Genomic DNA, 15,056 nt, shown 5'->3' with positions numbered 1-15,056 from the left:
GACACTGCAGGGATGTGCAGTGAGTCAAACTACATGTTAACACATGACAAAAACATCATAGAAACTGAAAGTGTATACTGTATTAACAATAAGCTGTCACTAAACTATCAATACTATTCATGTTTATGGCAATTAAATTTAATCATGTAAATCGGTAAGGACAGCCACCATAGCCGAATATTTAGTGTTGTAGCTATCAGTGTGGAAGTATCTGGGTTTGACTCCTGATACCTACAAAGATTTTTTTCTGGAGGTAGCATGATCTGGAACGAAGTCCACTTATCCCTTGAAAGGCCAAATCAGGAGATGCTCAAATAACGAAGCAGTGACATCATCAGGATTCGTGCACTGGCACTAAGGGCTGGAAAGGATTGGCAACACGCTGTTAACATGTCCCACGATCATAGACCACTCCTGATACTGCCTTGTTAGTACCAGTTGGTCAGTTGGAACAGGCCTAAGCCCTAATCTGTGACTGGTGCATCAATTTACTAAAACAGTAAGAAAGTTGCCACTTTAAAAAAGCTAATGCCTCTTCAGTGTTATGATACAACTGGTGTTTATTTGCTATTAGTACCTGAATATTTACTTGACAACAACAGTATTTTTCTAAACAAACGTTTTTTACAGCTATTAACACTGAGTCCTATTTATAGTACATTACTTGTCATAGAGCAGGCTTTGTAGTCAGGGCAGCCACAGCCTGGACATATCAATTTGAAGAGAAGCTTGCTTCAGCTTCAATTAATTTATTTATGCAAATGAAGAGTACAGAATTTTCAGCTGCACTACCAGTGCAACAAAGTCAAGTAATGCTCCAATTCAGAAAAGAGGATGGGATAACTCTGCATTCATATTCATCAATTTTTTTTGACATCCACTGCTTAGCAAATAAAGTGCCGACTAACACTGGGTCGTCCCATTCTCTTTTCTTGACTGGAACATGACTTGATTTTATTGCACCTAGTGGTGCAGCTGAAATGCTGAAAAACCAGTTATGCCTATAAATGAAGGTCTTACAGCTCAAGTGGTCTTACCTTCAAAACAAAATTTGTCATACAGCTTTAAAGTCACCTGGTGTGGAGTAAGTACAACCATAAATCCAGGGTTTTAACCACCTGGCACACTGGTTACTGCAGAAGTCCAGAGTAATTTAAGATTTAGTGCAATAGGGGAGAGGCTGACTCCTGCATGTGTTTTCAATACATTATTTTATGACATTTTAACTGAGCACCACAACTCTGTAGCTGTATTTATGGTTGAGCCATCTAAACAGGGAGACTCCATTGGTTGCTCTGCTGTTTTCCTTGATCATGTCATCAGGAATCCAACTGTCTCAAGACTTTACTGCCTCTAATATTGAATTATATGCAGTCTTGCAGGCACTGGAGCAGATGAGATGTGTTTCGAGTACTAAATTCTTTGTCTGTTATGTCTCCCTCAGTGCCCTTCACTTTCTATAATGCTTCTGCCCTTGTTTTCAGTAAAAAATTCCCTGTCTGTTATGACTTCCTGAGTGCCCTTCACTCTCAAGAATGCTTGTACTCAGCAGATAAAGTGGTACAGAATTTTCAGGATGCTCTCTTCCATCTACAGAGGAGGGGGAAGGAGATGTCTTTCTGCTAGGTTCCAGGACACAAGGGTATTAAGGGGATTGAAAGGGTAGGTTCATAAGCCAAGGAGGCACATTACGATTCTCAGGTAATTCAGTGTGCCCCCCATCCCCCCCTGCACATTATCACCTCACTGTCGAGGTGCAAGATCACACGTCGATGAGAATAAAGTGGCCGGGAGGAATTTTACACAGTGAGACTGTAGTGTATCTCCTCCTAGTCACGTGGGTGGAATGAGGCCCTCCTTACTCATCTTCGCATAGGCCACAGCCCTATGATGCACGGCTTCATGCTCCAGTGAGAGGACCCTTCAATGTGTGGTGGTTTTTGTGTAGAGATCAAGTTGGCCCCATTTTACTAGACTGTGTTTTAGTTTCAGACCTAATGGCGACAGCTCATTTGATGATAGATTTGTGCTCTATTTTAATTGACAATCAAATGAATGTGGTGTGACTTTTAAGTTTTTGTGAATTGTCTAACTTGCTTTCAAAAATTTTAGGACGATGTTTTCAATGTGAACCCAGGGTGGCCAGACCATCTGTGTTTTTTGTAATACACTCCTGGAAATGGAAAAAAGAACACATTGACACCGGTGTGTCAGACCCACCATACTTGCTCTGGACACTGCGAGAGGGCTGTACAAGCAATGATCACACGCACGGCACAGCGGACACACCAGGAACCGCGGTGTTGGCCGTCGAATGGCGCTAGCTGCGCAGCATTTGTGCACCGCCGCCGTCAGTGTCAGCCAGTTTGCCGTGGCATACGGAGCTCCATCCCAGTCTTTAACACTGGTAGCATGCCGCGACAGCATGGACGTGAACCGTATGTGCAGTTGACGGACTTTGAGCGAGGGCGTATAGTGGGCATGCGGGAGGCCGGGTGGACGTACCGCCGAATTGCTCAACACGTGGGGCGTGAGGTCTCCACAGTACATCGATGTTGTCGCCAGTGGTCGGCGGAAGGTGCACGTGCCCGTCGACCTGGGACCGGACCGCAGCGACGCACGGATGCACGCCAAGACCGTAGGATCCTACGCAATGCAGTAGGGGACCGCACCGCCACTTCCCAGCAAATTAGGGACACTGTTGCTCCTGGGGTATCGGCGAGGACCATTTGCAACCGTCTCCATGAAGCTGGGCTACGGTCCCACACACCGTTAGGCCGTCTTCTGCTCACGCCCCAACATCGTGCAGCCCGCCTCCAGTGGTGTCGCGACAGGCGTGAATGGAGGGACGAATGGAGACGTGTCGTCTTCAGCGATGAGAGTCGCTTCTGCCTTGGTGCCAATGATGGTCGTATGCGTGTTTGGTGCCGTGCAGGTGAGCGCCACAATCAGGACTGCATACGACCGAGGCACACAGGGCCAACAAAAATGGTTCAAATGGCTCTGAGCACTATGGGACTCAACTGCTGAGGTCATTAGTCCCCTAGAACTTAGAACTAGTTAAACCTAACTAACCTAAGGACATCACAAACATCCATGCCCGAGGCAGGATTCGAACCTGCGACCGTAGCGGTCTTGCGGTTCCAGACTGCAGCGCCTTTAACCGCACGGCCACTTCGGCCGGCCAGGGCCAACACCCGGCATCATGGTGTGGGGAGCGATCTCCTACACTGGCCGTACACCACTGGTGATCGTCGAGGGGACACTGAATAGTGCACGGTACATCCAAACCGTCATCGAACCCATCGTTCTACCATTCCTAGACCGGCAAGGGAACTTGCTGTTCCAACAGGACAATGCACGTCCACATGTATCCCGTGCCACCCAACGTGCTCTAGAAGGTGTAAGTCAACTACCCTGGCCAGCAAGATCTCCGGATCTGTCCCCCATTGAGCATGTTTGGGACTGGATGAAGCGTCGTCTCACGCGGTCTGCACGTCCAGCACGAACGCTGGTCCAACTGAGGCACCAGGTGGAAATGGCATGGCAAGCCGTTCCACAGGACTACATCCAGCATCTCTACGATCGTCTCCATGGGAGAATAGCAGCCTGCATTGCTGCGAAAGGTGGATATACACTGTACTAGTGCCGACATTGTGCATGCTCTGTTGCCTGTGTCTATGTGCCTGTAGTTCTGTAAGTGTGATCACGTGATGTATCTGACCCCAGGAATGTGTCAATAAAGTTTCCCCTTCCTGGGACAATGAATTCACGGTGTTCTTATTTCAATTTCCAGGAGTGTAGATCAGTCTTAAAACATCTGAACAATTTTAATGCTATCTTTCACAATTTGATCAAGCTGGTGAGCGTGGGTGAGAATGGGGGAGGGTGAGTTTGATTTTATCTCAGATTTTGTTTGTGCCTATTTTCTTGCATTTCCTCTGTTTTTAACAACATTTGGCTCCATTAATTTCATATGTGTGCCAATAACCACACTGTTGAGCATTCCTAACACGAACTCCCCCCCCCTGGCCACCTCAGACACACACACACGCACGCATGTGCACACACACACACACACACACACAACAAACATTGGTACTTGCCCTTTACTAACAGAACCTTTCAGTCTGTAAATTCAGATAATTTGTAAAAAAGACTAGCTAATGAGGTACGCTTTTAATTTTATTCCTTAACTGATAAGGACTCCAATTTCTTGGGCCCTTGTTCAATCCCTTGCCTCCAGAGTACGTAACTCCATGTATCACAGTTCAGTTGAAACTAATTTTTATTATCAGCAACACAAACCATTAAGCACTAAATGTACTGAAAAGTGAGGGTTAGAGTTCTGATATTTTCCAAAAAGCTTCTGCAACATGTACAGTTATTTTTGCACAACATTCTTACTGCTCACTTCTGGTGAACAAACAGCTTGTTTATTTTAAGTGCATTGCTCTAAAAGATAATTCCATGAGCAAAACAGGAATTAAAACATGCCAAATGAGCCAACACACTTGTCTTTAGGTAAGAACAGAGGGATAGACACTGATAAGAGCATAACTCGCTGAACTCAGCCTAGCGATTAGTTTATCTGTGTCTCAACTCCATTTTGACTTGTTATCCAGATAGACCCCAAGGAATTTTACACACAGTGCTTCATTCAGCATATGACCATTACTGTCCACTTGTGGTGCTAAAAGATCATTATTGCTTGTTTGTAAATACATGAGATGAGCCTTTCTGAGGATAAGGCTTAAAACTGTTAGTTGTGAACCCCTAGCAGCGCTGTTCAGCTGTCACATGATCTGTGTCTGCTAGGGCTGAGATTCAACCCTTTGTTAGTGCAGTTCTGTCGCCAGGAAACATTGTAGTTTTTGAACTGTTCACTAGAGTCAATCAAGGGTCATTTATGTAGGTCAGAAATGAGAGTGAGCCTCATACCAATCGCAGTGGCACACCGTATGTTATGTTCTCCCACTCTGAGGCTATTTTCACATGCACATACAGTCTATTAATGAGAGCCTCTGCTTCCTGTTATGGAGGCAATATTCCATCAGTGCACAAGGAATGCTGTTAATGTTTCCATCTGTGGAAGAGCAGCACTATTAATGGTATAATGCTTTAGTTTACTAAGTAGAATTTTTTGACCCACAGATTCAAGCACTTTAGCAAGGTCACAGAATATACTACCAGGACACTAATTCTTGTTTAGATCTACTAGCACTTCCATTCTGAGATCCTTCATTCCATTGTGTTTTGAGAATCATTTGTGAAAGCCAAAATGAGAGGCAGTTAACAACTTCTGCTCAGTTACATGAGTCAGTATTTTATTGTAGGTCACATTCTCAAACATTTTTGAATAGAATGGCAGGAATGATATAGGCTAAGTCTGTAAGCAGAGGTGGTTTGTTTATCTCCACTTTTGGAGAGGTCAGGATATTTAAGTCTGTCAGAAAATACAGCCTAATCCACTGATTGATTACAAAGAGAGCTTGAAGGTAATCCTATCAAGGCAGCATGAGATTTTAAATATCTGCAAGACACACCATCATAGCGGCAGAATTACTGCTCTTTAGTGCCCTGATGACTTCCATAAATCCCACCTGGAAGGGGAGCCTTCAGCTGTGTGAAACGAATCAGGTTACACACTGAAAGGTAGAACCAGTACCCACAAGCCTAACAAATAATGACATGTGTTTATCCTAAATTGGTCTCAGGCAGGTCATACAGACAATTTGCGATGTGCAATTGTGGGTGGGGGGGATGGCACACCAAACCAGCACGCCGGAAAACAGTCAAGTGGCAACAGTGGCAGAGGTGAGGCTATCATTTGAGGCATGCAAGACTCCACTGAAGTGGAGCTTGATGTACAATAACGTTCATGTGGTACAATGGCAGTGCCACAAATGTTTAGAAATGGAGCCACCGATGTCTTGCACCACTGCTCCTATTCATAGTAAGTTTGAAGGCAACAGAACTGCTAAAGATCTACACCTACATCTACACTCTGCAAACCACGATGAGGTGCATGGCAGAGGGTATGTCCCATTGTACCTGTTGTTAGGGTTCCTTCATGTTCCATTCACATATGGAGGGTGGGAAGAATGACTGTTTGAATGCCTCAGTGCATGCAGTAAATTATCCTAATCTTATCCTCATGGTACCTGTGTGAGCAATATGTAGTGGGTTGTAGTATGTCCCTAGAGAAATCATTTAAAGCTGTTTCTTGAAACTTTGTTAAAAGATTTTCTCAGGATAGTTTACATCTGTCTTCAAGAGTCTCCCGCTTTATATTCCTTCAGTATCTCTATGACACTCTCCCACAGATTAAACAAACCTGTGACCATTCATGCTACCTTCTCTGTTATGTTCTATATCATCTGCTAGTCCTATCTGGCAAGGGTCCCACACACTTGAGCAGTACACTAGGATCAGTCACAGAAGTGATTTGGGAGCAAACTCTTTTGTAGGCTAACTGCACTTCCCCAGCATTCTAGCGACAAACCGGAGGCTACCACCTACTTTACCCGCGACTGAACCTATGTGATCATTCCAATTTATATCCCTACAAAGTCTTACACCCAGGTATTTGTATGAGTTGGCCAACTCCAAAAGTGACTCATTGATTATTTTTTTTTTTTTTTTTTTTTTTTTTTACAGTCATACGATAGTATGATTTTTCTTTTTGCGAGATTCAAACTTTTAGATTTCTGAACATTTAGAGCAATCTCTACATCATGTTGAAATCATATCAAGATTTGAATATTTATGTAGCTTTTCTCAGATAGTACTTCATTGTAGATAACTGAATATCTGCAAAAAGCCTGATTTTATTATTAATATTGTCTGAAAGGTCATTAATATACAACATGAACAGCAAGGGTCTCAACACACTTCCCTGGGACACACCCGAAGTTGTTTCTACATCTGACGCCGACTCTCCATCCAAAATAACATAGTGCAGCCTCCCTACCAAAAAAATCCTCAATGCAGTCACAAATTTCACTTGATACCACATATGGTCGTACTTTTGACAATAAGAGTAGGTGTGGTAGGCCTACTGAGTCAAATGCTTTTCAGAATTCAAGAAACACTGCATCCACCTGTTTGCCTTGGTCCAAAGCTTTCAGTATGTCATGTGAGAAAAGTTCTAGATCAAGATACCTCATTATGTTTGAGCACAGAATATGTTCTAAGATTCTACAACAAATCGATGTCAAGGATATTGGACAGTAGTTTTGTGGATCACTTTTACCACCCTTCTTGTAGATGGGTGTGACCTGTGCCTTCTTCCAATAACTGGGCACGGCTTTTTGTTCGAGGGATCTACAGTATATTATATGAGAAGAGGGGCTAACTCAACCACAAATTCAGTATTGAATCTGATAGTGATTCCACTGGAGTGTAGAGCTTTGTTCAATTTTATCGATTTCAGCTGTTTCTTAACGCCACTAACACTAATACTTATTTAATTCATCTTTTCAGTGGTACCAGGATTAAATTGGGGCAATTCCCCTGGGTTTTCCTTTGTAAAGGAACATTTGAAAAACGGAGTTAAGTATTTCAGCTTTTGGTTTGGTACCCTCAATTTCACTTCCTATCTCATTCACCAAGGGCTAGACACTAATTTTGGTGTCAGTAACAGCCTTTACGTATGTCCATAATTTCTTTGGATTTTGTGATACTGATACTTTTGGATTTCCTACAGCTATCGTTATCTGGATTGGATGGAGAGTCACCTACACTAAAAACCATTGTGTGCACCCCACACACAGTCAGCTACCTCTGATGTGTAGTGCACATCTCACCTATTTAGGGGGACCCTATAGTTCTCAACACTATAGCGCGATTCCAGGAAGTCGCAGCCTAGCTTGTCACAGAACCTTCAAAGTCTCTGGTTCAGTCCTTTCACTCGACTCAGAACCAAAGGGCCACAATCAGTTCTGGGGACAATGCTGCAAATTGTGAGCTTCACTGAAACTCCACGTGCAAGGCCGATCTTATCAACCTCCTTTGCCAGTCACTGCAATGACCCCGGACTGATCTCGGAGCCCAGCTGACAGACACCATTTGTTCCAACGTGCGATACGATCTGCAGTTGGTTGCACGCTGTTCCCTCAATGGCTGCCAGAATAGCCACTTCAGCATGCCGAATGAGGCTCCCAGGCATACACACTGAGTGCCCCTGGAGTCCTTTCCTGTCCCTTGCTGCCATTTCTCATCATTCGCCGCTCCTTTGAACTGCTGACGGTTAATAGGCCCTACTCTTTAGCATCTGCTTCCTCCTGACACCGGACAAAACGGGTTTCCCCAAAACAGGTGAAGTGAGTCCCACTGGGTCAGTTTCAGCTTCAGTGAAAGACAACACCTCAGACTTGTTGATTAGGGGGATCTATACAACACCCTGAGTCTTTCATGGTCCTTGTCCAACCTGTACAGGACGCATAGATCTACCATTGACACATCACTCGTAGTCAAGTGGACGGGTAATGACAGATCCTGTTCTTTCTGCAGAGGAGACAGGGTCCACTGGAGTGGATAGTGCGTGAGGTACCTTTGGTACAGGCATCACAGGTAGCCCACTCTAGGGAGCTCTTCCAACACAACGATTCACAGCAGCTGTCAATTGTTTGACAGTAGTCTAGGGCGATTTCCAGCTGCTTACGAGCGTCAACCAACTCACCTCGTGTCTGAGAACCGCGCAGTGAGGCTGCATTTTGGCTGGTGCAATGTATAACAAGCCAGTGAACAAATAACTTTAAATTAAACCTGATCATTATCTTTGAATGTGGAGAGCTAAAAAGTTGCAAATTTCCTGTAAAGATTGAAGCAGATACATAAAACGAGATTTTTATTAAGGCAACACAAAAACCTGTGGTAAAAATTACTAGTTTCCTAATATGTTTTGAAGTTAATTATAGTTATTAGCTAACTCCAACACTGGATTAATTTACGATAAATTCAGTTAGTATATAGGCATGCTCCTCTTAGGGCAAAACTACATGTAACACACAACATTAGATGGTAAATCTGCTACAGTAACTAAATCACAAATCCCGGTTTGCTACAAATTGCTCGTAGATTATACAAAGGGCAACGGCAGCTTCCGCAAATTCTCAAAAACGCACGTTTACTCGTGTTGACATTCAATGAAATTCAGGAGTGATGTATACTTTGGCTGAACTGTAAACTTGCTACGAATTAAATTACATATCCAATATACTCGTACCACTAACTTACAAAAATATAGTTTTGTAAGCGCCCGAAAATTCTGAAACTAACCTATTTTTCAAGCAATTGTGCAATGAAATTAGACAAACATTGTTTTGAACGAGGATAGAGGCGTACTGTTCTTAAAAATTTAAAAGAGCACAATTTACTTTAAGCCTACAATTGACCATAACGTGAACAGTAAAATATACGAATATAGAACTTTAAATCGAACACAATGTTGTACAAGCGGTCTCACACAAGGAAAAACTTCTAAGTTGTCTTTTGTTTATAAATAAACGTGTGTATTGCACGGATTTTCCACTTGGCTGATTCTGTGCACACTTTTACACTGGCGCGCCGAATCAGAACACTGCAACGTAAGTTTATCTCGAGCAAAATCGCTAAAATGTGCAGCACCAACAAAGCACATAGTCTACCCGCTACAGCTAACAATACTGGAACACAAGATGTGGTCGATCACAAGCCTGTGTTGAGTACTGGATTGTGACAATGTTTCGTGTGATCATTATGAAAATCAGTGAATGCAGGAGCATTCGAAAGGGATTTTGTCAGTCAAGTGAAAGACACATTATTAAATGTAGTAAGTAGAATTGTACATTCCATGACTGTTAGACGCGATTAATGCAAATGACTCAAATCAAAAGATTGAATACTGTGTATGGTTTGGGGACACAGTTTTCTAGGAAGAGGAATGTGTAGGGAAATTTGCGTGATTTCGAGAGGTACAATTCAAACTTAAAAGAACTGAGAACTGTCACATTTGTGTCTGTTGGGCGCTTGGAGATCTTCACGCTCATGTGGACAAGGCAGTGAGCCTGCTGGGGCTCAATCTGCGACACAGTCTCCCCTGGGTTAGTTTGACTGGTCCTCTCTTCTCTGAGAGTCCCATATTTCGTCAGCTGTATCTTGAAATGCTTCAGACGAGGATTTTGCCCTCCTGCAAACGCTGTGTAGGGATGAAATATTTTACATGGAACGAGATGAAGCCTTCCTCACTACCATTCAAATGACACGCTACGCAGACTGTGAGTAGGTTGATAAGTTTCTATTGAGTAGCCAATTCATGTCTCGATTACATACCTATGGACTTCTACCTGTGCGGAACCATCAAGGATGACGTATATCTACAAAACTACAATTAACAAGCTATGTGAAAACTATAGTATCATGTGTTGCAGTTACAGCACATACATTGACAGCCATAGTTCAATCTGTTGTGGAATACAATGGCATTTTTTAGTAACTACTGGTGTTCATTTTGAACATATAACGTAACTCCCTCTGTCTGCCAAAAATTGCAGCTTGTAACATGTGTCAGGTACAAACATTCTTTTCAGCGGGTTTCATTTTCTGTCACGACATGATCTACAAGTTCAATTTGTCGTTTTCGTACGCAAAATATGACAAATCCTTATGGATTTACTTTTGAAGTAGGGTTTGGATCAATAATCAGTTACGCATGTGCTCCTAATGCAGCGAGAAAGGCAACTACTAGCGTTGTTATTTTATTATTTTTATTTACATTTTCTAATTACACAATACGATACTTATTTTATTTTACAGGATTCACGTTCATAATTCGAAGTTATCGTAAGAAGTACATAAATTTTTAAAAGGTGCAAGTATTATTTATATTTACTCAAATCTTTTCTTCGAATTGCATTATCTTCGTATTTTATTATCTTCGTATTGTATTATCTTCATATTGTATTATCTTTGTCCTGTCTGCGGGTTTTCTGCTGGTGGTAATGTAATTGTGGGTAGCAACTAACAGCCAGTTAAATGGAAGCACAATTCCTACACAAGTGGTGTGGGAATATCTCCTGCGAAGATATGACTATACTCATTTGCTTAACAGTCCAATAATGTGCCTTCTTAAATCAGAGGAGGTTGTACCTGATGACACTCACAGGTAAGTACAAGATTTTAACCAGCTCCAAATTGCTGAAGATCTACTCTCTGGTCTCGTGTTTAAATTTGATGTTTCACCGGAGCATAACGTATCCGGTGCCGGGAGGAGCTGCTTCGGTGTTCAAGTTAAACTACGGGATTCACATTCGCGAAGATGACTGTTCAAATTCCGGTACATGCTTGCGGACTTAAAAGTTTCCGTGGTTTTCCTAAAAATTAAGGCAAATGTCGGGATGGCTTCTCAGAAAGGGACACTGCGCTTTCTCTTTTCCTGCCAACTCGATCGTGTTTCCATCCCTGATGATCTCGCTGTCGATGGGACGTGAAACCCCGATCTTCCTTCCTCCTTCGCTTCTGGCGGCAGATTTGATCAAGTCCGAGATCAATCTGTGCGCCTACGTGGTCCAGGCGGACCTCTGCAGCAGGTGGCACGCTTCAGAGTGCTTCCCAAGTGCGCACACATTTGCTACGCTCCCCCCTACCACCACCCCCTCCAATCCCCCACCCACCCTCACTCAACCGACTTTGAGGGTTCCTCTCATACTGTTTCCTTACCAACTTCACCGTAAGTATCTGACGGGTGTAACTGAGGTCTGAGGTCGGACGAGTTTCATGAATTCAAGACGCTAAAACTGGATTGAAATGGGATGAAGCAACTGCGAACCCATTTCAGCGAGGAGCGGCACTGTTTTCAGTATTTGGTCTCCTTTTCTTTTCGCTGGAAAACAAAGTTGGTCACAAAGCATTTGTCAAAACCATATTTGAATAATCTCTCTGTACCAGAACGCACAGCTCCTGTGAAGGTGGTTTCACTGTACTAGTACTTTATCAGCAGAAATATGTACTTTGAATTGCATCTATATGGGTAAAAAAATTTATTTCTGTCAAATTACTTACGGGTGAAAATTTACTACAAAAGCAAGAATTTACTGTGCAGAAAGCTGACTTTATTGTGTAGACAGTCAAACGTGGCAGTTTTAGGTTGGGGATGTTATGAACTATGGCTGCATTAGATACCAGATGTCAGACCCTTCCTATACTTTAAGATACTGCCTAACTCAACAAGTAATTGCACGGTAGCTGCTACCAAATAGACTGCATACTTCGCTTTGCTTCCTGCTGTGTACGGTGTTCATTTTCTTTCTTTACAGTCGTAGTGACGAAGAGAACAAACCTGGTCCACCACGAGGTTCGAGTACGACTCTCACGACACCAGGAAAGACTGACAATCCATTCTGATTTTGCAGAAGGACGAGTCACGGGTGTGAACTGACAGCCCTGTGAGGGGGCGGTGGGAGTTGTTCCTCGTAACGGTCGCTTCCCCATGGCAGTCTACTGTCTCCGTTCACGCAAAGCCGAGGGCGTCCGCTGTGACAGGCAGACCAGCGGTGAGTGAGGGGGTGCCGGCCCACGATGACCCCAAGAACTCTGTCTGCAAGTGCTCCGCACGTCCATCTGCCGTCCCGTGCCGGCTTTGCACGCGGCCTCTGCAGCCTACAGTCTGCACCGCACGCGTCCGGCAGTCGCGCAATCCTCGACTCCCTGGTCTGGCCCACAGTCTGAGAAAGCGGGGAACTAAATGTCCGTGGCTTGCTAGCTGATAACCGACCCACAGAAAGGACCAGAGAACCCGCCCACCACCACCACGTGTCACAAGAGCGTCATCCCCCGCCACACTGCTGCGGGTGCTCTTTGTGCGGTCACAATTTCCAGGTTGTGAGGGTGCTGCGTTCCTCATTCACGACTGTATCATACAGTTCACTGACAGTTTTACGGTCGGTACCTAATTAAAGGTATTTTTGTCGAACATGTAAACGCCGTAAGCATTCAAAGGATTCCAGGACCGATTTGCAAACATTTTTTTCCACACAATCAACTTGTCAATTTTGTCGGCCTCCCTTCCCATTCCCTTTTATTTCCTACACTTTCACGGGAGTTTTCCCTAGTAATTGAGATATGCGCAGTCTAAAAATGTTGCAGTTGTGTGCCGCCTTCAGCTTGGCGCCACGAGCGGCCGCTATTGTGATACTTCCCGTATAGAAATGCTACAGTGTGTGGCGCCTCTGGCAACTCGGCGCCCGAATCGGTGGCTTGTGTCACTCGTGCTTTAAAGCGGTCCTGCACCAGTCTAAGAAACTAGTCACGCTACTAAGTGCACGAGCGAGGTAGTTGCACACATGCCGTACCTTTCATCGGGCATGTTCTCTCTTACACCAGTGGTACCTGGATTTTTTTTTACCGATCGAGGTGGCGCAGTGGTAAGCAGACTGGAATCGCATTCGCGAGGACGACGGTTCAAACCGTTATCCGGCCATGCAAGTTTAGGTTCTCGTGATTTCTCTAAATTGGCGCAGGCAAATGCCTGGATGCTTGCTTTGAAAGAGCACTGCCGATTTCCTTCCCCGCCCTTGACACAGTCCGAGCTTGTGGTCGGTCTCTAATGACCTCGATGTCGAGGGGACGTTAAACCAAATCTTCCTTTTTTCCTTCTGATTTTCGCCCCACCTAAATTCTATCACTCCTGCAAACTGTGGAACGGCAAAGGCTTCGCGTCTCCTGCTGTAGCTAGCGACTGTTCTCCCGTCGAATACTGTGCGAACGCCAGCCGGTGTGGCCGAGTGGTTCTAGGCGCTACAGTCTGGAACCGCGTGACCGCTACGGTCGCAGGTTCGAATCCTGCCTCGGGCATGGATGTGTGTGACGTCCTTAGGTTAGTTAGGTTTAAGTAGTTCTAAGTTCTAGGGAACTGATGACCACAGATGTTACGTCCCATAGTGCTCAGAGCCATTTGAACCATTTTTTTACTGTGCGAACTTATTTTCACCCCTCTCCTTTACCTACAGCAAACCTGACACCACCTACCGAATCGTTTAATCCGTCATTACTAGCCCTCCTACTGTGCTAGCACATCCCCCTCACACGATCAACATGCTGGCACAATGCAACTTTAGCCACCTCGCGCTATCTGAAGATAATATGCACCATGCGGTCAGGGCAACCTTGTAGAGGGAACAGAATACACCCCTTCATCCTCATGTCGGGGCTCTCTCCAGCAGCTAGGTTTGTCTCCTCATCCGCACGATTTCGGCCACACATCCTTTTTGAACGACTCTCCCGGAAATGTCATCAACTCCTGCTGCTCCCTTATTTCTTAAAAGCAACAAATCTTAGTTCCCACTGACTCTTGTTCTCTGACCGTGTTAAATTCGTACTCCAACATTACCACATCAGTGGACGACATCAGTTTCATATTATGTAATAATAAAAAAGGCTTTTTCATGAATTCGAGAAACTCGTCACTATTTTAACTTACATGTATTTATGTATAACTTTCAACGGTTCTTTTTGAATCACTACGTATTTTTAAATCCTTGTTGGTGAAGAGCAGATGCGTTACCCTCGGCAGCTCAGGCCCCCTCTCTTCGCGTCGAGGATAAAAGACGACAGTGAACGGAAAAATGCAACGCGGCCGTCGCGCCCGCCTGAGAACACGGGCCCACCAGTGTGGAGAGCAAAGCTGCGAGCCCGCAGCACTCCCCAGCACGCCGCCAGCCGCCGCCGAATGCTCGCGTCGGGAACCGCGAACTGTCGATCGATAAGGGGGGCGGGCAAGATTTTGCAGGGGCGTGTCACCTGCGCCGCACTCCGCGGGGCGGGTCAGTGCACGCCGCTGCGGCCTCTGGCGACCACCCCGTCCGCAGCCTCGAGGCAGCGGCAGTCCGGTCGGCCAGACTCCTCCCGGGCCCCGGCACGTGGCCACTGCCGGGCTGCGGCGGGCCACCAGCCGAGGACCCGGGGCGGCTGACGCCGCAGCCGCTCGGGCACGGGGCCGCCCAGGTACGGATCTTCTGCGGTATCCCTAAACCGCTTAACGCATACGCCGGGATGCTTCCTCCGGGAGGTCACGGCCG

The 15,056-nt window shown here is 45.0% G+C and overlaps 1 protein-coding gene across 1 annotated transcript in view; it reads right to left on the bottom strand.

The window, feature by feature from the left end:
- LOC124620339 (clavesin-2) overlaps positions 1 to 15,056 on the bottom strand; it is a 63,672-nt gene that overhangs the window by 32,295 nt on the left and 16,321 nt on the right. The window contains exon 3 of the mRNA XM_047147013.1: positions 14,812 to 14,993. Coding sequence (XP_047002969.1) covers positions 14,812 to 14,993 — 182 coding nt within the window. The remainder of the gene's footprint in view (positions 1 to 14,811; positions 14,994 to 15,056) is intronic.

The sequence above is a fragment of the Schistocerca americana genome, chromosome 6 (genome assembly GCF_021461395.2).
Source record: "Schistocerca americana isolate TAMUIC-IGC-003095 chromosome 6, iqSchAmer2.1, whole genome shotgun sequence".
Lineage (NCBI taxonomy): Eukaryota > Metazoa > Arthropoda > Insecta > Orthoptera > Acrididae > Schistocerca > Schistocerca americana.
The sequence above is the reverse complement of the archived record's forward strand: the minus strand, read 5'-3'. Positions and strand labels throughout refer to the sequence as shown.